The sequence below is a fragment of the Oncorhynchus nerka genome, linkage group LG13, assembly GCF_034236695.1.
Source record: "Oncorhynchus nerka isolate Pitt River linkage group LG13, Oner_Uvic_2.0, whole genome shotgun sequence".
Classification (NCBI taxonomy): Eukaryota; Metazoa; Chordata; class Actinopteri; order Salmoniformes; family Salmonidae; genus Oncorhynchus; species Oncorhynchus nerka.
Genome location: NC_088408.1, coordinates 9,361,300 through 9,385,104, shown reverse-complemented (window position 1 = coordinate 9,385,104; position 23,805 = coordinate 9,361,300). Strand labels below are relative to the sequence as shown.

Genomic DNA, 23,805 nt, shown 5'->3' with positions numbered 1-23,805 from the left:
TAGACCGGCTGACTGTGGTGTTGTTGTTTAGACCGGCTGATTGTGTTGTTGTTGTTTAGACCGGCTGACTGTGGTGTTGTTGTTTAGACCGGCTGACTGTGGTGTTGTTGTTTAGACCGGCTGACTGTGTTGTTGTTGTTTAGACCGGCTGACTGTGGTGTTGTTGTTGTTTAGACCGGCTGACTGTGTTGTTGTTTAGTCCGGCTGACTGTGTTGTTGTTGTTGTTGTTTAGACCGGCTGACTGTGTTGTTGTTGTTTAGACCGGCTGACTGTGGTGGTGTTGTTGTTTAGACCGGCTGACTGTGGTGGTGTTGTTGTTTAGACCGGCTGACTGTGTTGTTGTTTAGTCCGGCTGACTGTGTTGTTGTTGTTTAGTCCGGCTGACTGTGTTGTTGTTGTTTAGTCCGGCTGACTGTGTTGTTGTTGTTTAGTCCGGCTGACTGTGTTGTTGTTGTTTAGACCGGCTGACTGTGTTGTTGTTTAGACCGGCTGACTGTGTTGTTGTTTAGACCGGCTGACTGTGTTGTTGTTGTTTAGACCGGCTGACTGTGGTGGTGTTGTTGTTTAGACCGGCTGACTGTGTTGTTGTTGTTTAGACCGGCTGACTGTGTTGGTGTTGTTTAGACCGGCTGACTGTGTTGTTGTTGTTTAGACCGGCTGACTGTGTTGGTGTTGTTGTTTAGACCGGCTGACTGTGGTGTTGTTGTTTAGACCGGCTGACTGTGATGGTGTTGTTTAGACCGGCTGACTGTGTTGTTGTTGTTTAGACCGGCTGACTGTGTTGTTGTTGTTTAGACCGGCTGACTGTGGTGGTGTTGTTGTTTAGTCCGGCTGACTGTGGTGGTGTTGTTGTTTAGTCCGGCTGACTGTGTTGGTGTTGTTTAGACCGGCTGACTGTGGTGGTGTTGTTTAGACCGGCTGACTGTGTCGTTGTTGTTTAGACCGGCTGACTGTGGTGGTGTTGTTTAGACCGGCTGACTGTGTTGTTGTTTAGACCGGCTGACTGTGGTGGTGGTGTTGTTGTTTAGACCGGCTGACTGTGGTGGTGTTGTTTAGACCGGCTGACTGTGGTGGTGTTGTTGTTTAGACCGGCTGACTGTGGTGGTGTTGTTGTTTAGACCGGCTGACTGTGGTGGTGTTGTTGTTTAGACCGGCTGACTGTGGTGGTGTTGTTTAGACCGGCTGATTGTGTTGTTGTTGTTGTTTAGACCGGCTGACTGTGGTGTTGTTGTTGTTTAGACCGGCTGACTGTGGTGTTGTTGTTGTTTAGACCGGCTGACTGTGTTGTTGTTGTTTAGACCGGCTGACTGTGTTGTTGTTGTTTAGACCGGCTGACTGTGTTGTTGTTGTTTAGACCGGCTGACTGTGTTGTTGTTGTTTAGACCGGCTGACTGTGGTGTTGTTGTTGTTTAGACCGGCTGACTGTGGTGTTGTTGTTGTTTAGACCGGCTGACTGTGGTGTTGTTGTTGTTTAGACCGGCTGACTGTGGTGTTGTTGTTGTTTAGACCGGCTGACTGTGGTGTTGTTGTTGTTTAGACCGGCTGACTGTGGTGGTGTTGTTGTTTAGACCGGCTGACTGTGGTGTTGTTGTTGTTTAGACCGGCTGACTGTGGTGTTGTTGTTGTTTAGACCGGCTGACGGTGGTGTTGTTGTTTAGACCGGCTGACGGTGGTGTTGTTGTTTAGACCGGCTGACTGTGGTGGTGTTGTTTAGACCGGCTGACTGTGGTGGTGTTGTTTAGACCGGCTGACTGTGGTGTTGTTGTTTAGAACGGCTGACTGTGGTGTTGTTGTTTAGAACGGCTGACTGTGGTGTTGTTGTTGTTTAGACCGGCTGACTGTGGTGTTGTTGTTTAGACCGGCTGACTGTGTCGTTGTTGTTGTTTAGACCGGCTGACTGTGTCGTTGTTGTTGTTTAGACCGGCTGACTGTGGTGTTGTTGTTTAGACCGGCTGACTGTGTCGTTGTTGTTGTTTAGACCGGCTGACTGTGTTGTTGTTGTTGTTTAGACCGGCTGACTGTGGTGTTGTTGTTGTTTAGACCGGCTGACTGTGTCGTTGTTGTTGTTTAGACCGGCTGACTGTGGTGTTGTTGTTGTTTAGACCGGCTGACTGTGTTGTTGTTGTTGTTTAGATCAGCTGTCCAGGCTCCATATGATCCTGAAACCCTTCATGTTGAGGAGGATCAAGAAGGACGTCGAGAACGAGCTCTCTGACAAGGTACTGACTGACCAATTACACATATATCACTTTAGAGGTCTTGTCCTATCTCTCTGTTCTTCAATATCCTCTCATTCGTCTCTCCTTTCCTACCTCAGCATCCTCTCTATCGTCTCCTTTCCTACCTCAGCATCCTCTCTATCATCTCTCCTTTCCTACCTCAGTATCCTCGCTATCATCTCTCCTTTCCTACGTCAGTATTCTCTCTATCGTCTCTCCTTTCCTACCTCAGTATCCTACACTATTTATTCCCCCAGGCAGGCGTTTCTGCTTTCATCACCCTAGTCCTCGGGCACCCACATCTGTCTCCTTTCCTTCCTTCCATACGTAGACTAGCACCTGCCAGATGTTTCCAGATCGTTTTGACAAGTATCTGTATTTCACCTCTCCCTCTTCCTCCTCTGACTCCTCTTCCTCTGATAGATAAGGTTGTTTACTGTGTTCCTGTATCTAACTATACCCTCTCTTCCTCCTCTGACTCCTCTTCCTCTGATAGATAAGGATGGTTACTGTTTCTATATCTAACTATACCCTCTCTTCCTCCTCTTCCTCTGATAGATAAGGATGGTTACTGTGTTCCTGTATCTCACTATACCCTCTCTTCCTCTGATAGATAAGGATGGTTACTGTGTTCCTGTATCTCACTATACCCTCTCTTCCTCCTCTGACTCCTCTTCCTCTGATAGAGAAACAGTAACCATCCTTATCTATCAGAGGAAGAGGAGGAAGAGAGGGTATAGTGAGATAGAGAAACAGTAACCATCCTTATCTATCTCACTATACCCTCTCTTCCTCCTCTTCCTCTGATAGATAAGGATGGTTACTGTGTTCCTGTATCTAACTATACCCTCTCTTCCTCCTCTGACTCCTCTTCCTCTGATAGATAAGGATGGTTACTGTGTTCCTGTATCTAACTATACCCTCTCTTCCTCTGATAGATAAGGATGGTTACTGTTTCTCTATCTCACTATACCCTCTCTTCCTCTGAATAATAAGGATGGTTACTGTTTCTCTATCTCACTATACCCTCTCTTCCTCCTCTTCCTCTGATTAATAAGGATGGTTACTGTGTTCCTGTATCTAACTATACCCTCTCTTCCTCTGATAGATAAGGATGGTTACTGTGTTCCTGTATCTAACTATACCCTCTCTTCCTCTGATAGATAAGGATGGTTACTGTGTTCCTGTATCTCACTATACCCTCTCTTCCTCCTCTGACTCCTCTTCCTCTGATAGATAAGGATGGTTACTGTTTCTCTATCTAACTATACCCTCTCTTCCTCTGATAGATAAGGATGGTTACTGTGTTCCTGTATCTAACTATACCCTCTCTTCCTCTGATAGATAAGGATGGTTACTGTGTTCCTGTATCTAACTATACCCTCTCTTCCTCTGATAGATAAGGATGGTTACTGTGTTCCTGTATCTAACTATACCCTCTCTTCCTCTGATAGATAAGGATGGTTACTGTGTTTCTCTATCTTTCTCTGAATAATAAGCATGGTTACTGTGTTCCTGTATCTAACTATACCCTCTCTTCCTCCTCTGACTCCTCTTCCTCTGATAGATAAGGATGGTTACTGTGTTCCTGTATCTAACAATACCCTCTCTTCCTCTGATAGATAAGGATGGTTACTGTGTTCCTGTATCTAACTATACCCTCTCTTCCTCCTCTGACTCCTCTTCCTCTGAATAATAAGGATGGTTACTGTTTCTCTATCTAACTATACCCTCTCTCTTACAGATTGAGATCCTAACATACTGCCAGTTGACGTGTAGACAGAGGCTGCTCTACAGAGCTCTGAGGAACAAGATCTCCATCGAGGATCTTCTCCAGTCGTCTATGGGCTCATCTCAGCAGGCTCACAGTACTACCTCATCCCTTATGAACCTGGTCATGCAGTTCAGAAAGGTACCAATCATCTCCTTAGTACCAGTATCACCATACTCATTAGTATGGTTTAGTACCAGGGACCATCCCAGTATCACCATACTCATTAGTATGGTTTAGTACCAGGGACCATCCCAGTATCACCATACTCATTAGTATGGTTTAGTACCAGGGACCATCCCAGTATACTCATTAGTATGGTTTAGTACCAGGGACCATCCCAGTATACTCATTAGTATGGTTTAGTACCAGGGACCATCCCAGTATACTCATTAGTATGGTTTAGTACCAGGGACCATCCCAGTATACTCATTAGTATGGTTTAGTACCAGGGACCATCCCAGTATACTCATTAGTATGGTTTAGTACCAGGGACCATCCCAGTATACTCATTAGTATGGTTTAGTACCAGGGACCATCCCAGTATCACCATACTCATTAGTATGGTTTAGTACCAGGGACCATCCCAGTATCACCATACTCATTAGTATGGTTTAGTACCAGGAACCATCCCAGTATCACCATACTCATTAGTATGGTTTAGTACCAGGGACCATCCCAGTATCACCATACTCATTAGTATGGTTTAGTACCAGGGACCATCCCAGTATCACCATACTCATTAGTATGGTTTAGTACCAGGGACCATCCCAGTATCACCATACTCATTAGTATGGTTTAGTACCAGGCTATATCACAAGTAGACTGGTATCATCACAGTCCTAGTAAGTACTATAATTATAGACTGGTATCATCACAGTCCTAGTAAGTACTATAATTATAGACTGGTATCATCACAGTCCTAGTAAGTACTATAATTATAGACTGGTATCATCACAGCCCTACTAAGTACTATAATTATAGACTGGTATCATCACAGTCCTAGTAAGTACTATAATTATAGACTGGTATCATCACAGTCCTAGTAAGTACTATAATTATAGACTGGTATCATCACAGCCCTAGTAAGTACTATAATTATAGACTGGTATCATCACAGTCCTACTAAGTACTATAATTATAGACTGGTATCATCACATCCCTAGTAAGTACTATAATTATAGACTGGTATATATCTAGTATTATAGACTGGGTGTTTCTAGTCCTGGACGCTGATTGGATGACAGTAATGATGTATCTAGTATTATAGACTGGGTGGTTCTAGTCCTGGACGCTGATTGGATGACAGTAATGATGTATCTAGTATTATAGACTGGGTGGTTCTCGTCCTGAATGCTGATTGGCTGACAGTACTATAACAGTAATGATGTATCTGGTATTATAGACTGGGTGGTTCTATTCCTGAAGGCTGATTGGCTGACAGTAATGATGTATCTAGTATTATAGACTGGGTGGTTCTATTCCTGAATGCCGATTGGCTGACAGTACTATAACAGTAATGATGTATCTAGTATTATAGACTGGGTGGTTCTAGTCCTGAATGCTGATTGGCTGACAGTACTATAACAGTAATGATGTATCTGGTATTATAGACTGGGTGGTTCTATTCCTGAATGCTGATTGGCTGACAGTACTATAACAGTAATGATGTATCTGGTATTATAGACTGGGTGGTTCTATTCCTGAATGCTGATTGGCTGACAGTAATGATATATCTAGTATTATAGACTGGGTGGTTCTATTCCTGAATGCTGATTGGCTGACAGTAATGATGTATCTAGTATTATAGACTGGGTGGTTCTAGTCCTTAATGCTGATTGGATGACAGTAATGATGTATCTAGTATTATAGACTGGGTGGTTCTAGTCCTGAATGCTGATTGACTGACAGTAATGATGTATCTAGTATTATAGACTGGGTGGTTCTAGTCCTGAATGCTGATTGGATGACAGTAATGATGTATCTAGTATTATAGACTGGGTGGTTCTAGTCCTGAATGCTGATTGGATGACAGTAATGATGTATCTAGTATTATAGACTGGGTGGTTCTAGTCCTGGACGCTGATTGGCTGACAGTAATGATGTATCTAGTATTATAGACTGGGTGGTTCTCGTCCTGAATGCTGATTGGCTGACAGTAATGATGTATCTATTATTATAGACTGGGTGGTTCTAGTCCTGGACGCTGATTGGATGACAGTAATGATGTATCTAGTATTATAGACTGGGTGGTTCTAGTCCTGGACGCTGATTGGATGACAGTAATGATGTATCTAGTATTATAGACTGGGTGGTTCTAGTCCTGGACGCTGATTGGATGACAGTAATGATGTATCTAGTATTATAGACTGGGTGGTTCTATTCCTGAATGCTGATTGGCTGACAGTAATGATGTATCTAGTATTATAGACTGGGTGGTTGTAGTCCTGAATGCTGATTGGCTGACAGTACTATAACAGTAATGATGTATCTAGTATTATAGACTGGGTGGTTCTAGTCCTGAATGCTGACAGTACTATAACAGTAATGATGTATCTAGTATTATAGACTGGGTGGTTCTAGTCCTGAATGCTGATTGGCTGACAGTAATGATGTATCTAGTATTATAGACTGGGTGGTTCTAGTCCTGGACGCTGATTGGATGACAGTAATGATGTATCTAGTATTATAGACTGGGTGGTTCTAGTCCTGGACGCTGATTGGATGACAGTAATGATGTATCTAGTATTATAGACTGGGTGGTTCTATTCCTGAATGCTGATTGACTGACAGTAATGATGTATCTAGTATTATAGACTGGGTGGTTCTATTCCTGAATGCTGATTGGATGACAGTAATGATGTATCTAGTATTATAGACTGGGTGGTTCTATTCCTGAATGCTGATTGACTGACAGTAATGATGTATCTAGTATTATAGACTGGGTGGTTCTATTCCTGAATGCTGATTGACTGACAGTAATGATGTATCTAGTATTATAGACTGGGTGGTTCTATTCCTGAATGCTGATTGACTGACAGTAATGATGTATCTAGTATTATAGACTGGGTGGTTCTATTCCTGAATGCTGATTGACTGACAGTAATGATGTATCTAGTATTATAGACTGGGTGGTTCTATTCCTGAATGCTGATTGACTGACAGTAATGATGTATCTAGTATTATAGACTGGGTGGTTCTATTCCTGAATGCTGATTGACTGACAGTAATGATGTATCTAGTATTATAGACTGGGTGGTTCTATTCCTGAATGCTGATTGACTGACAGTAATGATGTATCTAGTATTATAGACTGGGTGGTTCTAGTCCTGGACGCTGATTGGATGACAGTAATGATGTATCTAGTATTATAGACTGGGTGGTTCTAGTCCTGGACGCTGATTGGATGACAGTAATGATGTATCTAGTATTATAGACTGGGTGGTTCTATTCCTGAATGCTGATTGACTGACAGTAATGATGTATCTAGTATTATAGACTGGGTGGTTCTATTCCTGAATGCTGATTGGATGACAGTAATGATGTATCTAGTATTATAGACTGGGTGGTTCTATTCCTGAATGCTGATTGACTGACAGTAATGATGTATCTAGTATTATAGACTGGGTGGTTCTATTCCTGAATGCTGATTGACTGACAGTAATGATGTATCTAGTATTATAGACTGGGTGGTTCTATTCCTGAATGCTGATTGACTGACAGTAATGATGTATCTAGTATTATAGACTGGGTGGTTCTATTCCTGAATGCTGATTGACTGACAGTAATGATGTATCTAGTATTATAGACTGGGTGGTTCTATTCCTGAATGCTGATTGACTGACAGTAATGATGTATCTAGTATTATAGACTGGGTGGTTCTATTCCTGAATGCTGATTGACTGACAGTACTATAACGGTGATGTAGCCTGTAGTTGAATATTATTTTGATATTATATGTCCTTTGGCCTCCCGAGTGGTGCAGCGGTCTAAGGCACTGTATCACAGTGCTTGAGGCGTCACTACAGACACCCTGGTTCGAATCCAGGCTGTATCACAACCCGGACGTGATTGGGAGTCCCATAGGGCGGCGCACAGTTGGTCCAGCGTCGGCCGGGTTCGGACGGGGGAAGAGACCGTCAATGTAAATAAGAATGTTAGATCAAGGTTAACTTAAAATAATAAACAAAACGTTGTTTTTAAATCTTATCTGACGACATCCCCAGTACTGCTGGTTATGTTCAACCTGGTGTCCCAGGTCTAAATGGAGGAAAGATTTTGTCATTTGGGGGCCCTAATAAGGATAAGTGTTGTTATCTGAAGCCTGGTTCCTCTGGAGGTTTCTTCCTGCTCTAGGTGGTTCAGTATGAGTAGTGTGTTTTCTACTTCCTGTGTAGGTCTGTAACCACCCGGACCTGTTTGAGCGCCAGGAGACTCGTTCTCCCTTCCACATGTCACTGAGACCCTACGTCATGTCCAAGTTCCTCTACCGCCACGGACTCACACACACCACCACGCACACACACAGCAGGAACAAGTGAGTAACATAGTATAATCAGTGCTTGTCCAATGGGACGGTAAAGGCTGGTGGTGTTGAATTGTTATATTATGATGTAGAAGACAATGAGAGCATTTGAGGGGTTTATTTGTTGTTCTCGGACAACCATGTTCATAGAAGGATTCTCTCTGTCTCTCTCTCTCTCTCTTTGCCTCTCTCTGCCTCTTTCTGCCTGTCTCTCTCTGCCTGTCTCTCTCTGCCTGTCTCTCTCTCTGCCTCTCTCTCTCTCTGCCTCTCTCTCTCTCTGCCTCTCTCTCTCTCTCTCTCTCTCTCTCTCTCTCTCTCTGTCTCTCTCTCTCTGTGTCTATCTCTCTCTCTCTCTGTCTCTCTCTCTCTCTTTCTGCCTGTCTCTCTCTGCCTCTTTCTGCCTGTCTCTCTCTGCCTCTTTCTGCCTGTCTCTCTCTGCCTCTTTCTGCCTGTCTCTCTCTGCCTCTTTCTGCCTGTCTCTCTCTGCCTCTTTCTGCCTGTCTCTCTCTGCCTCTTTCTGCCTGTCTCTCTCTGCCTCTTTCTGCCTGTCTCTCTCTGCCTCTCTCTGCCTGTCTCTCTCTCTCTGCCTCTCTCTCTCTGCCTCTCTCTCTCTCTGCCTCTCTCTCTCTCTGCCTCTCTCTCTCTCTCTCTCTGCCTCTCTCTCTCTCTCTGCCTCTCTCTCTCTCTGCCTCTCTCTCTCTCTCTGCCTCTCTCTCTCTCTCTGCCTCTCTCTCTCTCTGCCTCTCTCTCTCTCTCTGCCTCTCTCTCTCTCTGCCTCTCTCTCTCTCTCTGCCTCTCTCTCTCTCTCTGCCTCTCTCTCTCTCTCTGCCTCTCTCTCTCTCTCTGCCTGTCTCTCTCTCTCTCTCTGCCTCTCTCTCTCTCTGCCTGTCTCTCTCTCTCTGCCTCTCTCTCTCTCTGCCTGTCTCTCTCTCTCTACCTGTCTCTCTCTCTGCCTCTCTCTCTCTCTGCCTCTCTCTCTCTCTCTTTGCCTCTCTCTGCCTGTCTCTCTCTCTGCCTGTCTCTCTCTCTCTGCCTCTCTCTCTCTGCCTGTCTCTCTCTCTCTGCCTCTCTTTCTCTGCCTCTCTCTCTGTCTGTGTGTCTCTCTGTCTGTGTCTCCCCCTCTCTCTGTCTCCCCCTCTCTCTGTGTCTCCCCCTCTCTCTGTGTCTCCCCCTCTCTCTGTGTCTCCCCCTCTCTCTCTGTCTCCCCCTCTCTGTGTGTCTCCCTCTTTCTCCTCTCTCAGGGTGCTCCAGGTTCTACTGTCTCCCTTCTCTCCTGATCATATCCACCAGTCCCTCTTCCACAGGAAAGGTAAGTGACTACCCTCTTCATTCTTTCACATCAGTATAGATGAAGGAGACAAGAATAAGCTTCTTAGACTTTATTTTTTAGAGCCCTGTGCCTCCTCGTCCGTCTAAAAACCAGTGTTTATCCTCCTCAAGGTGATCAGGAAGGAAGTTGTTTCTCCTTCCTGCGTTTCATCGACGTTTCGCCGGCAGAGATGTTTAACGTCATGCTGCAGGGCACTCTGGTCAGGTAGGTGTCCATGGGACACGAGCGCTTGACAACGCAGTTTGTCAACGGGGTCTGTGGATGTTGAAAAACGTTCCCAGTGTTCACAAACGTCAACCGTTCTGGAATGAACTATGAAGCTAATTGCCATCTACAGCTACAAGTTGTTTTAATCACGCTCTCCTCTCTCTCCTGTTCCAGGTGGTTAGCTCTGTTTCTCTCCCTGAAGGCAGCGTACCGGCTCTACCAGAGACGCATGTGGGGCCTGGAAGAGGAGGAGGGTGGAGGGAGGACAGGAGGAGGAGGAGAGGAGGAAGGGAGCGGGAGGCCCAGGAGTCAGTGTCTTTCTCGGAGGGGTCTGATCCTCTGGCTGGACCGACCTACTGCTTTCCCCAACACACACACAAGCACAGTGTTACAGGTGAGACATACACACACACCTCAAGTCTTTCCTCTGTCTCTACTTTGTGCCAGTCAGCCTCCACTCTTTCCTCTCTCTCTGCCTCTCTACTTTGTGCCAGTCAGCCTCCACTCTTTCCTCTCTCTCTGCCTCTCTACTTTCTGCCAGTCAGCCTCCACTCTTTCCTCTCTCTCTGTCTCTCTACTTTGTGCCAGTCAGCCTCCACTCTTTCCTCTCTCTCTGTCGCTCTACTTTCTGCCAGTCAGCCTCCACTCTTTCCTCTCTCTCTGTCTCTCTACTTTCTGCCAGTCAGCCTCCACTCTTTCCTCTCTCTCTGCCTCTCTACTTCGTGCCAGTCAGCCTCCACTCTTTCCTCTCTCTCTGCCTCTCTACTTCGTGCCAGTCAGCCTCCACTCTTTCCTCTCTCTCTGCCTCTCTACTTTCTGCCAGTCAGCCTCCACTCTTTCCTCTCTCTCTGTCTCTCTACTTTGTGCCAGTCAGCCTCCACTCTTTCCTCTCTCTCTGTCGCTCTACTTTCTGCCAGTCAGCCTCCACTCTTTCCTCTCTCTCTGTCTCTCTACTTTCTCTCTACTTTCTGCCAGTCAGCCTCCACTCTTTCCTCTTTCTGCCTCTCTCTCTGCCTTTCTGCCAGTCAGCCTCCACTCTTTCCTCTCTCTCTGCCTCTCTACCTGCCAGTCAGCCTCCACTTTCTTTCTGCCTCTCTACTCTACTTTCTGCCAGTCAGCCTCCACTCTTTCCTCTCTCTCTGCCTCTCTACTTCGTGCCAGTCAGCCTCCACTCTTTCCAGTTTAAGCTGGTCCACATTCTGCACCTAAAGAACCAGAGGAGAGAGCTTGAACCAGAATTTTGCTTCATCTACCTACCCCAGGTCCCCCCTAACAACCTCAGTCTCATCCTACCTACCCCAGGTCTCCCCTAACAACCTCAGTCTCATCCTACCTACCCCAGGTCTCCCCTAACAACCTCAGTTTCATCCTACCTTCCCCAGGTCTCCCCTAACAACCTCAGTCTCATCCTACCTACCCCAGGCTAATTCAAACAGTATCAGTCAGATATTCTTCATCGTAGGTTTCCCCTCTGGATTGGCTTCTCTAAGGAAGACATAGATCCAGAGGGAGAGAGATGCTTCAGACACCCGGAGAACTGTTATTAACTTTGACCCGACTCTCTTTTCTACACGATGAAAAACCAGTCGACTGGTTTGCAGATGGTCTCATGACAGTGTCTGTACAGTTCAGATCCAGACTTTGCAGTCTCTCTCTGTGGCCTAACTCTCACTAGCCTGGGATTCATCTCTCAACAACTCTAGCCACATCACTGCCTAGCCGTGCCAAATAATGATTCACATCACTGCCTAGCCTTGCCAAATAACGATTCACATCACTGCCTAGCCTTGCCAAATAATGATTCACATCACTGCCTAGCCTTGCCAAATAACGATTCACATCACTGCCTAGCCTTGCCAAATAATGATTCACATCACTGACTAGCCTTGCCAAATAATGATTCACATCACTGCCTAGCCTTGCCAAATAATGATTCACACCACTGACTAGCCGTGCCAAATTATGATTCACATCACTGCCTAGCCGTGCCAAATAATGATTCACATCACTGCCTAGCCTTGCCAAATAATGATTCACATCACTGCCTAGCCTTGCCAAATAATGATTCACATCACTGCTAAGCCTTGCCTAACTCAGACACTCAGCCAACCACGCCCAGAGAGACCCAGACACTCAGCCAGCCACGCCCAGAGAGACAGACACTCAGCCAGCCACGCCCAGAGAGACAGCCACTCAGCCAGCCACGCCCAGAGAGACAGCCACGCCCAGAGAGACAGCCACTCAGCCAGCCACGCCCAGAGAGACAGACACTCAGCCAGCCACGCCCAGAGAGACAGACACTCAGCCAGCCACGCCACAGAGAGACAGACACTCAGCCAGCCACGCCCAGAGAGACAGACACTCAGCCAGCCACGCCCAGAGAGACAGACACTCAGCCAGCCACGCCCAGAGAGACAGACACTCAGCCAGCCACGCCCAGAGAGACAGACACTCAGCCAGCCACGCCCAGAGAGACAGACACTCAGCCAGCCACGCCCAGAGAGACAGACACTCAGCCAGCCACGCCCAGAGAGACAGACACTCAGCCAGCCATGCCCAGAGAGACAGACACTCAGCCAGCCACGCCCAGAGAGACACACTCAGCCAGCCACGCCTAGAGAGACACACTCAGCCAGCCACGCCTAGAGAGACACACTCAGCCAGCCACGCCTAGAGAGACACACTCAGCCAGCCACGCCTAGAGAGACACACTCAGCCAGCCACGCCTAGAGAGACACACTCAGCCAGCCACGCCTAGAGAGACACACTCAGCCAGCCACGCCTAGAGAGAGAGACACTCAGCCAGCCACACGTAGAGAGACACACTCAGGATCTTTCCAACATCAGTCTGTCCCAATGTGATGGATCTTTCCCTTCATTTGGAGCAGCTAAGTCTCAACTCTCAGCTGACCACCAAGCCCCACCTCACCACTGTTACCAACCAACCCTGGTTAACCATCTTTTTACACCTGCTATAGTCTGCTGAGACGTAACCACTAGGATTTCAACATTCTGTTGGCTAAAAGACTGTCTTGGCCAAATGGGGTCATATTTGGGGTTTGGTCTACGAACTACCGCAGGTCTCAGGCCCTGGAATGGAGAGAAGGTGTGTTGCTGTTCAGAACCACTAGATGGCGCTGTGGGTCTGCCCATGTCTTATTTTTACATCTGGTTTTATTTTCACTCTTTCTGTGCTTTTAGTTTATCCCCCAAGTCTTTAGTTTGGGATTTTGTTTCTTTACAGAGAGAATTGTGGTTGTCACATTTTAGCCGTTGACTACAGTGTATCTAAAGCTTGGTAGAGAACACTCCAATCCAGCTCGTAATTACATCAGAATCGTTCCGAATGATGTCTTCTGCACTAAAAATACTATTTTATTTTATTCTACTGTCCCAGAAATCTGCACCTTGTTGTTTTTGTTGTAAACAGCATCATTAAAAACATGGATTTATGGCACAGTGGAAAAAATATTTAGTGCAGAGATGGAATTATGCTTAATATAATATGCTTTAGACATATTTGCATATTGCATTCTCTCTTTAACAAAACAAAATGTCACTAAAAAGGTTGGGTGGGGGGTTCAAACGCAGGACGATGAAAATACACACTTCCCCCTTTAACAGAATATTCACTGTGAATGAAGCCGATGTTGCATGACTCTAACACACACACACACACACACAAACCCGCGTGCGTTCTTTGAAGGTCATCATATACACTTTAAACTGCCAAAGGGAATGTGATATTTTTGGATTTGAGTACTTTATCAATCTAATCTCTCCTTTCTCTCTCGCTCTCTTCTCTGTCTCTCTCGCTCTCTTCTCTGTCTCTCTCTCTTCTCTCCTCTGTCTCTCTCTCTGTCTCTCTCTCTTCTCTGTCTCTCTCTCTCTTCTCCTCTCTCTCTTCTCTCTCTCTTCTCTCTTCTGTCTCTTCTCTCTTCTCTCTCTCGCTCTCTCTCTCTCTCTCTCTCTCTCTCGCTCTCTCTCTTCTCTCTTCTCTCCTCTCTCTCTTCTCTCCTCTCTCTCTTGCTCTCTCTCTCTCGCTCTCTCTCTTCTCCTCTCTCTCTCTCTCTCTTGCTCTCCCTCTCTCTCTCGCTCTCTCTCTTCTCCTCGCTCTCTCTCTCTCTCTCTTCTCTCTCTCTCTCTCTCTCCAGAACCTGGTATTCACCCGTCACAGCCCAGGTCTGATGGGTCACTGTGATGTTCTGGTCCACAGTCGATGCTCTGCCAACTCCACCACCCTACGACCGGGCCAACCCACACAACCACCCAAGTTCCTGCTCACCGCTGTGCCAAGGGTAAGGTCCCAGTGTGTGTGTGTGTGTGTGTGTGTGTGTGTGTGTGTGTGTGTGTGTGAGTGAGTGAGAGGTAAATACATCTGTGGTCCACGAGACGTTTTTAGAAGTTACTGTTTGTTTAGAGTGCAGCTTGAAGCCACCGCAGGGGGTCTCTTCACACAGAGAATGAACACACACATAATACACATACACACACAGAACACACATACACACACACATAATACACACACACACACACACAGAACACACATACACACACACACACACACACACACACACAGAACACACACACACACACACACACACACAGAACACACACACACACAGAACACACATAATACACACAGAACACACACACACACAGAACACACAGCACACATGTTAGGCAGATAATGCTGCTCATTGTTTAATGTTTCCAAAGACAACACATCCTCCTCCCCCGTCTCTTTTCTCACTCGACCACCCAACCTGCTGCACTGTCTCTTTCACACACACACACACACACACACACACACACACACACACACACACACACACACACACACACACACACACACACACAGAGACATCCTGCTGATTCACCGATCATAGCTTCCACATTTACAAAGAGACCAAGAAACATTGCTCCTTTTCCCCTCATCCATCTCTTCCTCCCTCTTTCCCTCCATCCATCTCTCTTTCCCTCTCTCTCCCTCTTTCCATCCATCCATCTCTCTTTCCCTCTCTCTCTCTTTCCATCCATCCATCTCTCTTTCCCTCTCTCCCTCTTTCAATCCATCCATCTCTCTTTCCCTCTCTCTCTCTTGCCATCCATCCCTATCTTTCCCTCTCTCCCTCTTTCCATCCATCCATCTATCTTTCCCTCTCTCCCTCTTTCCATCCATCCATCTCTTTCCCTCTCTCCCTCTTTCCATCCATCCATCTCTCTTTCCCTCTCTCCCTCTTTCCATCCATCTCTCTTTCCCTCTCTCCCTCTTTCCATCCATCCATCTCTCTTTCCCTCTCTCTCTCTTTCCATCCATCCCTCTCTTTCCCTCTCTCCCTCTTTCCATCCATCCATCTCTCTTTCCCTCTCTCCCTCTTTCCATCCATCCCTCTCTCTTTCCCTCTCTCCCTCTTTCCATCCATCCCTCTATCTTTCCCTCTCTCCCTCTTTCCATCCATCCATCTCTCTTTCCCTCTCTCCCTCTTTCCATCCATCCATCTATCTTTCCCTCTCTCCTTCTTTCCATCCATCCCTCTCTTTATCCTCCTTGGAATAACCAACACACAGCGGTCAACTCAACTGTAGTCTGTTCGGCCTGTGGTTCGGCCTGTGGTCCGGTCCGTTCGGCCTGTGGTCCGGTCCGTTCGGCCTGTGGACCGATCCGTTCGGCCTGTGGTCCGGTCCGTTCGGCCTGTGGACCGATCCGTTCGGCCTGTGGTCCGGTCCGTTCGGCTTGTGGACCAGTCCGTTCGGCCTGTGGTCCGGTCCGTTCGGCCTGTGGACCGGTCCGTTCGGCCTGTGGACCGGTCGGTTCGGCCTGTGGTCCGGTCCGTTCGGCCTGTGGACCGGTCCGTTCGGCCTGTGGACCGGTCCGTTCGTGCCTGTGGACCGGTCCGTTCGGCCTGTGGACCGGTCCGTTCGGCCTGTGGACCGGTCCGTTCGTGCCTGTGGTCCGGTCCGTTCGGCCTGTGGTCCGTTCGGCCTGTGGACCGGTCCGTTCGGCCTGTGGACCGGTCCGTTCGGCCTGTGGTCCGGTCCGTTCGGCCTGTGGTCCGTTCGGCCTGTGGACCGGTCCGTTCGGCCTGTGGTCCGTTCGGCCTGTGGACCGGTCCGTTCGGCCTGTGGACCGGTCCGTTCGGCCTGTGGACCGGTCCGTTCGGCCTGTGGTCCGGTCCGTTCGGCCTGTGGTCCGTTCCGTTCGGCCTGTGGTCCGTTCCGTTCGGCCTGTGGTCCGGTCCGTTCGGCCTGTGGACCGGTCCGTTCGGCCTGTGGTCCGGTCCGTTCGGCCTGTGGTCCGGTCCGTTCGGCCTGTGGACCGGTCCGTTCGGCCTGTGGTCCGGTCCGTTCGGCCTGTGGTCCGGTCCGTTCGGCCTGTGGACCGTCCGTTCGCCTGTGGACCGTCCGTTCGCCTGTGGACCGTCCGCTCGCCTGTGGTCCGCTCGCCTGTGGTCCGTTCGGCCTGTGGACCGGTCCGCTCGGCCTGTGGTCCGTTCGCCTGTGGACCGGTCCGTTCGGCCTGTGGACCGGTCCTTCGCCTGTGGACCGTCCTTCGCCTGTGGTCCGGTCCGTTCGGCCTGTGGTCCGTTCGCCTGTGGACCGTCCGTTCGGCCTGTGGTCCGTCCGTTCGGCCTGTGGACCGTCCGTTCGGCCTGTGGTCCGGTCCGTTCGCCTGTGGTCCGTCCGTTCGGCCTGTGGTCCGTCCGTTCGGCCTGGTGGTCCGTTCGGCCTGTGGTCCGTCCGTTCGGCCTGTGGACCGGTCCGTTCGGCCTGTGGTCCGGTCCGTTCGGCCTGTGGACCGTCCCGCCTGTCCGTCCGTTCGGCCTGTGGTCCGTCCGTTCGGCCTGTGGACCGGTCCGTTCGGCCTGTGGTCCGTCCGTTCGGCCTGTGGACCGTCCGTTCTGCCTGTGGTCCGGTCCGTTCGGCCTGTGGACCGTCCGTTCGGCCTGTGGACCGGTCCCGCCTGTGGTCGGTCCGCTCGCCTGTGGTCCGCTCGCCTGTGGACCGTCCGCTCGCCTGTGGTCCGTCCGTTCGGCCTGTGGACCGGTCCGTTCGCCTGTGGACCGGTCCGTTCGGCCTGTGGTCCGGTCCGTTCGGCCTGTGGTCCGGTCCGTTGGCCTGTGGTCCGTTCGGCCTGTGGACCGGTCCGTTCGGCCTGTGGACCGTCCGTTCGGCCTGTGGTCCGTCCGTTCGGCCTGTGGACCGTCCGTTCGCCTGTGGTCCGGTCCGTTCGGCCTGTGGTCCGGTCCGTTCGTGCCTGTGGTCCGGTCCGTTCGTGCCTGTGGTCCGGTCCGTTCGTTCCTGTGGTCCGGTCCGTTCGGCCTGTGGTCCGTTCGGCCTGTGGTGTCCGTTCGGGCCTGTGGTCCGTTCGGCCTGTGGACCGGTCCGTTCGGCCTGTGGACCGTCCGCTCGCCTGTGGTCCGGTCCGTTCGGCCTGTGGTCCGGTCCGTTCGGCCTGTGGACCGGTCCGTTCGGCCTGTGGTCCGGTCCGTTCGGCCTGTGGTCCGGTCCGTTCGGCCTCTGTGGTCCGGTCCGTTCGGCCTCTGTGATCCGGTCCGTTCGGCCTCTGTGGTCCGTTCGGCCTGTGGTCCGTTCGGCCTCTGTGGTCCGTTCGGCCTCTGTGGTCCGTTCGGCCTGTGGTCCGTTCGGCCTGTGGACCGGTCCGTTCGGCCTGTGGTCCGTTCGGCCTGTGGTCCGGTCCGTTCGGCCTGTGGTCCGGTCCGTTCGGCCTGTGGTCCGGTCCGTTCGGCCTGTGGTCCGTTCTGGTTTCATTATACATAAGATCAAAGTATCCTCTCTATCACTGTGTATCAGCTGGTATTTGCAGCCCTTTTCCTTTCAGCCCACCGCTCTTTAGAGTTGGATTTCCCACATGGAGCAGAGACCATTATTTATTATCCTGGAGGCTCAAAAAGCCTCAAATTTGTCCGAATGGATTGTTTGCAAATTATGGTGGAAAATAAGTATTTGGTCACCTACAAGCAAGCAAGATTTCTGGCTCTCACAGACCTGTAACTTCTTCTTTAAGAGGCTCCTCTGTCCTCCACTCGTTACCTGTATTAATGGCACCTGTTTGAACTTATCAGTATAAAAGACACCTCAAACAGTCACACTCCAAACTCCACTACGGCCAAGACCAAAGAGCTGTCAAAGGACACCAGAAACAAAATTGTAGACCTGCACCAGGCTGGGAAGACTGAATCTGCAATAGATAAGCAGCTTGGTTTGAAGAAATCAACTGTGGGAGCAATTATTAGGAAATGGAAGACATACAAGACCACTGATAATCTCCCTCGATCTGGGGCTCCACGCAAGATCTCACCCCGTGGGGTCAAAATGATCACAAGAACGGTGAGCAACAATCCCAGAACCACACGGGGGACCTAGTGAATGACCTGCAGAGAGCTGGGACCAAAGTAACAAAGCCTACCATCAGTAACACACTACGCCACCAGGGACTCAAATCCTGCAGTGCCAGATGTGTCCCCCTGCTTAAGCCAGTACATGTCCAGGCCAGTCTGAAGTTTGCTAGAGAGCATTTGGATGATCCAGAAGAAGATTGGGAGAATGTCATATGGTCAGATGAAACCAAAATATAACTTTTTGGTAAAAACTCAAACTTGTGGACTCAATAGCATCTCATTAGTCTGCAAGATCCTGAGAATCAGCTGTACATGTGATGGAAGAATGCACTGTGCATGCAGAGGGTTACAATTCCATTGAATTGGGGACAGTTTAACCAAAAAGACCTAGAATTGCCTTATATTTATCCCACAATAAAGGTTCACTGCGTTTTGGTTGAATTTAAGCAAAATTCCCAAAATTCCTGTGCTTAAACTTCCCATGGAAAATGTCTGTAAAAAAAAGTTTCTGCCCCTTTGCAACCCTAGCCATGAGACCGGGCCTGGAGTTGTGGGGTCGGCTGGAGTCACGAGACCTGAGGTTGTGGGGTCGGCTGGAGTCACGAGACCTGGAGTTGTGGGGTCGGCTGGAGTCACGAGACCTGGAGTTGTGGGGTCGGCTGGAGTCACGAGACCTGGAGTTGTGGGGTCGGCTGGAGTCACGAGACCTGGAGTTGTGGGGTCGGCTGGAGTCACGAGACCTGGAGTTGTGGGGTCGGCTGGAGTCACGAGACCTGGAGTTGTGGGGTCGGCTGGAGTCACGAGACCTGGAGTTGTGGGGTCGGCTGGAGTCACGAGACCTGGAGTTGTGGGGTCGGCTGGAGTCACGAGACCTGGAGTTGTGGGGTCGGCTGGAGTCACGAGACCTGGGGTTGTGGGGTCGGCTGGAATCACGAGACCTGGGGTTGTGGGGTCGGCTGGAGTCACGAGACCTGGGGTCGTGGGGTCGGCTGGAGTCACGAAACCCGACCTGGGGTCGGCTGGAGTCACGAAACCCGACCTGGAGTTGTGAGGTCGGATGGAGTCACGAGACCCGACCTGGGGTTGTGGGGTCGGATGGAGTCACGAGACCCAACCTGGGGTTGTGGGGTCGGATGGAGTCACGAGACCCGACCTGGGGTTGTGGGGTCGGCTGGAGTCACGAGACCCGACCTGGGGTTGTGGGGTCGGCTGGAATCACGAGACCCGGGGTTGTGGGGTCGGCTGGAGTCACGAGACCCGGGGTTGTGGGGTCGGCTGGAATCACGAGACCTGGGGTTGTGGGGTCGGCTGGAGTCACGAGACCTGGGGTCGTGGGGTCGGCTGGAGTCACGAAACCCGACCTGGGGTCGTGGGGTCGGCTGGAGTCACGAAACCCGACCTGGGGTTGTAGGGTCGGCTGGCAGTTGGAATGAAACTTAATCAAATCAACATTGGAACACTTCATCAGAATGACAATAGTTAATTTTGTGTTGCTCCCTAGGTTACGGCAGTTCCCATGGAGCGGTACTGTGACGACCGCAGCGCTGAGTACGAGTGGCAGGAGACGAGGGCCGGAGGGGGCACGGCCGCCAAGCACTGCTTCCTGTACGGCTCCCTTGATCTGGCCTCTGATTGGATGTCCCGAGCCAACACTTTCTACCCACGATGCCCTGGGGGAGTGATGGCGCTCTACCCCCGGCATGGCTGGTCCTACATCAGAATACCAGGTACGAAAACGCAGTGTGTGTGCGTGCGCGTTGGTTTGTTTCGGTGTATTTACTTTGAAATTAACAGTCAGAGGAAACGACTCTGTTCCCTACTCCTGTAGTGTGTCTGTTCCCTACTCCTGTAGTGTCTGTCTGTTCCCTACTCCTGTAGTGTCTGTCTGTTCCCTACTCCTGTAGTGTCTGTTCCCTACTCCTGTAGTGTCTGTTCCCTACTCCTGTAGTGTGTATGTTCCCTACTCCTGTAGTGTGTATGTTCCCTACTCCTGTAGTGTGTCTGTTCCCTACTCCTGTAGTGTGTCTGTTCCCTACTCCTGTAGTGTGTCTGTTCCCTACTCCTGTAGTGTGTGGTAGGGGGGGAACCCTCCTCTGTTCCCTACTCCTGTAGTGTGTCTGTTCCCTACTCCTGTAGTGTGTCTGTTCCCTTCTCCTGTAGTGTGTCTGTTCCCTACTCCTGTAGTGTGTGGTAGGGGGGGAACCCTCCTCTGTTCCCTACTCCTGTAGTGTATGTCTGTTCCCTACTCCTGTAGTGTGTCTGTTCCCTACTCCTGTAGTGTATGTCTGTTCCCTACTCCTGTAGTGTGTCTGTTCCCTACTCCTGTAGTGTGTCTGTTCCCTACTCCTGTAGTGTGTCTGTTCCCTACTCCTGTAGTGTGTCTGTTCCCTACTCCTGTAGTGTGTCTGTTCCCTACTCCTGTAGTGTGTCTGTTCCCTACTCCTGTAGTGTGTCTGTTCCCTACTCCTGTAGTGTGTCTGTTCCCTACTCCTGTAGTGTGTCTGTTCCCTACTCCTGTAGTGTGTCTGTTCCCTACTCCTGTAGTGTCTGTTCCCTACTCCTGTAGTGTCTGTTCCCTACTCCTGTAGTGTGTCTGTTCCCTACTCCTGTAGTGTGTCTGTTCCCTACTCCTGTAGTGTCTGTTCCCTACTCCTGTAGTGTGTCTGTTCCCTACTCCTGTAGTGTCTGTTCCCTACTCCTGTTCCCTACTCCTGTAGTGTGTATGAACCCTACTCCTGTAGTGTGTCTGTTCCCTACTCCTGTAGTGTCTGTGTAGTGTCTGTTCCCTACTCCTGTAGTGTGTAGGGGGGAACTGTTCCCTACTCCTGTTCCCTACTCCTAGTGTGTGTAGGGGGGAACCCTCCTCTGTTCCCCCTACTAGTGTGTGTAGGGGGAACCCTCCTCTGTTCCCTACTCCTGTAGTGTGTGGTGTCTGTTCCCTACTCCTGTAGTGTGTCTGTTCCCTACTCCTGTAGTGTGTCTGTTCCCTACTCCTGTAGTGTGTCTGTTCCCTACTCCTGTAGTGTCTGTTCCCTGTCCTAGTGTGTCTGTTCCCTACTCCTGTAGTGTGTCTGTTCCCTACTCCTGTAGTGTGTCTGTTCCCTACTCCTGTAGTGTGTCTGTTCCCTACTCCTGTAGTGTGTCTGTTCCCTACTCCTGTAGTGTGTCTGTTCCCTACTCCTGTAGTGTGTCTGTTCCCTACCTAGTGTGTCTGTTCCCCTGTATGTCTGTGTGTCCTGTAGTGTTCTGTTCCCTACTCCTGTAGTGTGTCTGTTCCCTACTCCTGTAGTGTGTCTGTTCCCTACTCCTGTAGTGTGTCTGTTCCCTACTCCTACTCCTGTAGTGTGTGTCTGTTCCCTACTCCTGTAGTGTGTCTGTTCCCTACTCCTGTAGTGTGTCTGTTCCCTACTCCTGTAGTGTGTCTGTTCCCTACTCCTGTAGTGTGTCTGTTCCCTACTCCTGTAGTGTATGTCTGTTCCCTACTCCTGTAGTGTGTCTGTTCCCTACTCCTGTAGTGTGTCTGTTCCCTACTCCTGTAGTGTGTCTGTTCCCTACTCCTGTAGTGTGTCTGTTCCCTACTCCTGTAGTGTGTCTGTTCCCTACTCCTGTAGTGTGTCTGTTCCCTACTCCTGTAGTGTGTGTCTGTTCCCTACTCCTGTAGTGTGTCTGTTCCCTACTCCTGTAGTGTATGTCTGTTCCCTACTCCTGTAGTGTGTCTGTTCCCTACTCCTGTAGTGTGTCTGTTCCCTACTCCTGTAGTGTGTCTGTTCCCTACTCCTGTAGTGTGTCTGTTCCCTACTCCTGTAGTGTCTGTTCCCTACTCCTGTAGTGTGTCTGTTCCCTACTCCTGTAGTGTGTCTGTTCCCTACTCCTGTAGTGTCTGTTCCCTACTCCTGTAGTGTCTGTTCCCTACTCCTGTAGTGTGTCTGTTCCCTACTCCTGTAGTGTGTCTGTTCCCTACTCCTGTAGTGTGTGGTAGGGGGGGAACCCTCCTCTGTTCCCTACTCCTGTAGTGTGTGGTAGGGGGGGAACCCTCCTCTGTTCCCTACTCCCCTACTCCCTGTTCCCTACTCCTGTAGTGTGTGGTAGGGGGGGAACCCTCCTCTGTTCCCTACTCCTGTAGTGTGTGGTAGGGGGGGAACCCTCCTCTGTTCCCTACTCCTGTAGTGTGTGGTAGGGGGGGAACCCTCCTCTGTTCCCTACTCCTGTAGTGTCTGTTCCCTACTCCTGTAGTGTGTGGTAGGGGGGGAACCCTCCTCTGTTCCCTACTCCTGTAGTGTATGTTCCCTACTCCTGTAGTGTGTCTGTTCCCTACTCCTGTAGTGTGTGGTAGGGGGGGAACCCTCCTCTGTTCCCTACTCCTGTAGTGTGTCTGTTCCCTACTCCTGTAGTGTGTCTGTTCCCTACTCCTGTAGTGTGTCTGTTCCCTACTCCTGTAGTGTGTCTGTTCCCTACTCCTGTAGTGTGTCTGTTCCCTACTCCTGTAGTGTGTCTGTTCCCTACTCCTGTAGTGTGTCTGTTCCCTACTCCTGTAGTGTATGTCTGTTCCCTACTCCTGTAGTGTATGTCTGTTCCCTACTCCTGTAGTGTATGTCTGTTCCCTACTCCTGTAGTGTATGTCTGTTCCCTACTCCTGTAGTGTATGTCTGTTCCCTACTCCTGTAGTGTATGTCTGTTCCCTACTCCTGTAGTGTATGTCTGTTCCCTACTCCTGTAGTGTGTCTGTTCCCTACTCCTGTAGTGTATGTCTGTTCCCTACTCCTGTAGTGTATGTCTGTTCCCTACTCCTGTAGTGTGTCTGTTCCCTACTCCTGTAGTGTATGTCTGTTCCCTACTCCTGTAGTGTATGTCTGTTCCCTACTCCTGTAGTGTCTCTGTTCCCTACTCCTGTAGTGTCTCTGTTCCCTACTCCTGTAGTGTCTCTGTTCCCTACTCCTGTAGTGTGTGGTAGGGGGGGAACCCTCCTCTGTTCCCTACTCCTGTAGTGTGTCTGTTCCCTACTCCTGTAGTGTGTCTGTTCCCTACTCCTGTAGTGTCTCTGTTCCCTACTCCTGTAGTGTATGTCTGTTGTATGTCTGTTCTACTCCTAGTGTCTCTGTTCCCTCCTGTAGTGTAGGGGGAATGTCTGTTCCCTACTCCTGTAGTGTCTGTTCCCTACTCCTGTAGTGTCTCTGTTCCCTACTCCTGTAGTGTGTCTGTTCCCTACTCCTGTAGTGTGTGGTAGGGGGGGAACCCTCCTCTGTTCCCTACTCCTGTAGTGTCTCTGTTCCCTACTCCTGTAGTGTGTGGTAGGGGGGGAACCCTCCTCTGTTCCCTACTCCTGTAGTGTCTCTGTTCCCTACTCCTGTAGTGTGTGGTAGGGGGGGAACCCTCCTCTGTTCCCTACTCC

At 49.9% G+C, this 23,805-nt stretch overlaps 1 protein-coding gene across 2 annotated transcripts in view; it reads left to right on the top strand.

Moving 5' to 3' along the window:
• ino80 (INO80 complex ATPase subunit) overlaps positions 1–23,805 on the top strand; it is a 99,999-nt gene that overhangs the window by 30,688 nt on the left and 45,506 nt on the right. For both annotated transcript variants that reach the window (XM_065026181.1, XM_065026182.1), the window contains exons 19-26: positions 2,135–2,220; positions 3,965–4,132; positions 8,389–8,528; positions 9,758–9,825; positions 9,957–10,050; positions 10,228–10,447; positions 14,208–14,351; positions 19,918–20,143. In XM_065026181.1, the coding sequence (XP_064882253.1) occupies positions 2,135–2,220; positions 3,965–4,132; positions 8,389–8,528; positions 9,758–9,825; positions 9,957–10,050; positions 10,228–10,447; positions 14,208–14,351; positions 19,918–20,143 (1,146 nt within the window). The remainder of the gene's footprint in view (positions 1–2,134; positions 2,221–3,964; positions 4,133–8,388; positions 8,529–9,757; positions 9,826–9,956; positions 10,051–10,227; positions 10,448–14,207; positions 14,352–19,917; positions 20,144–23,805) is intronic.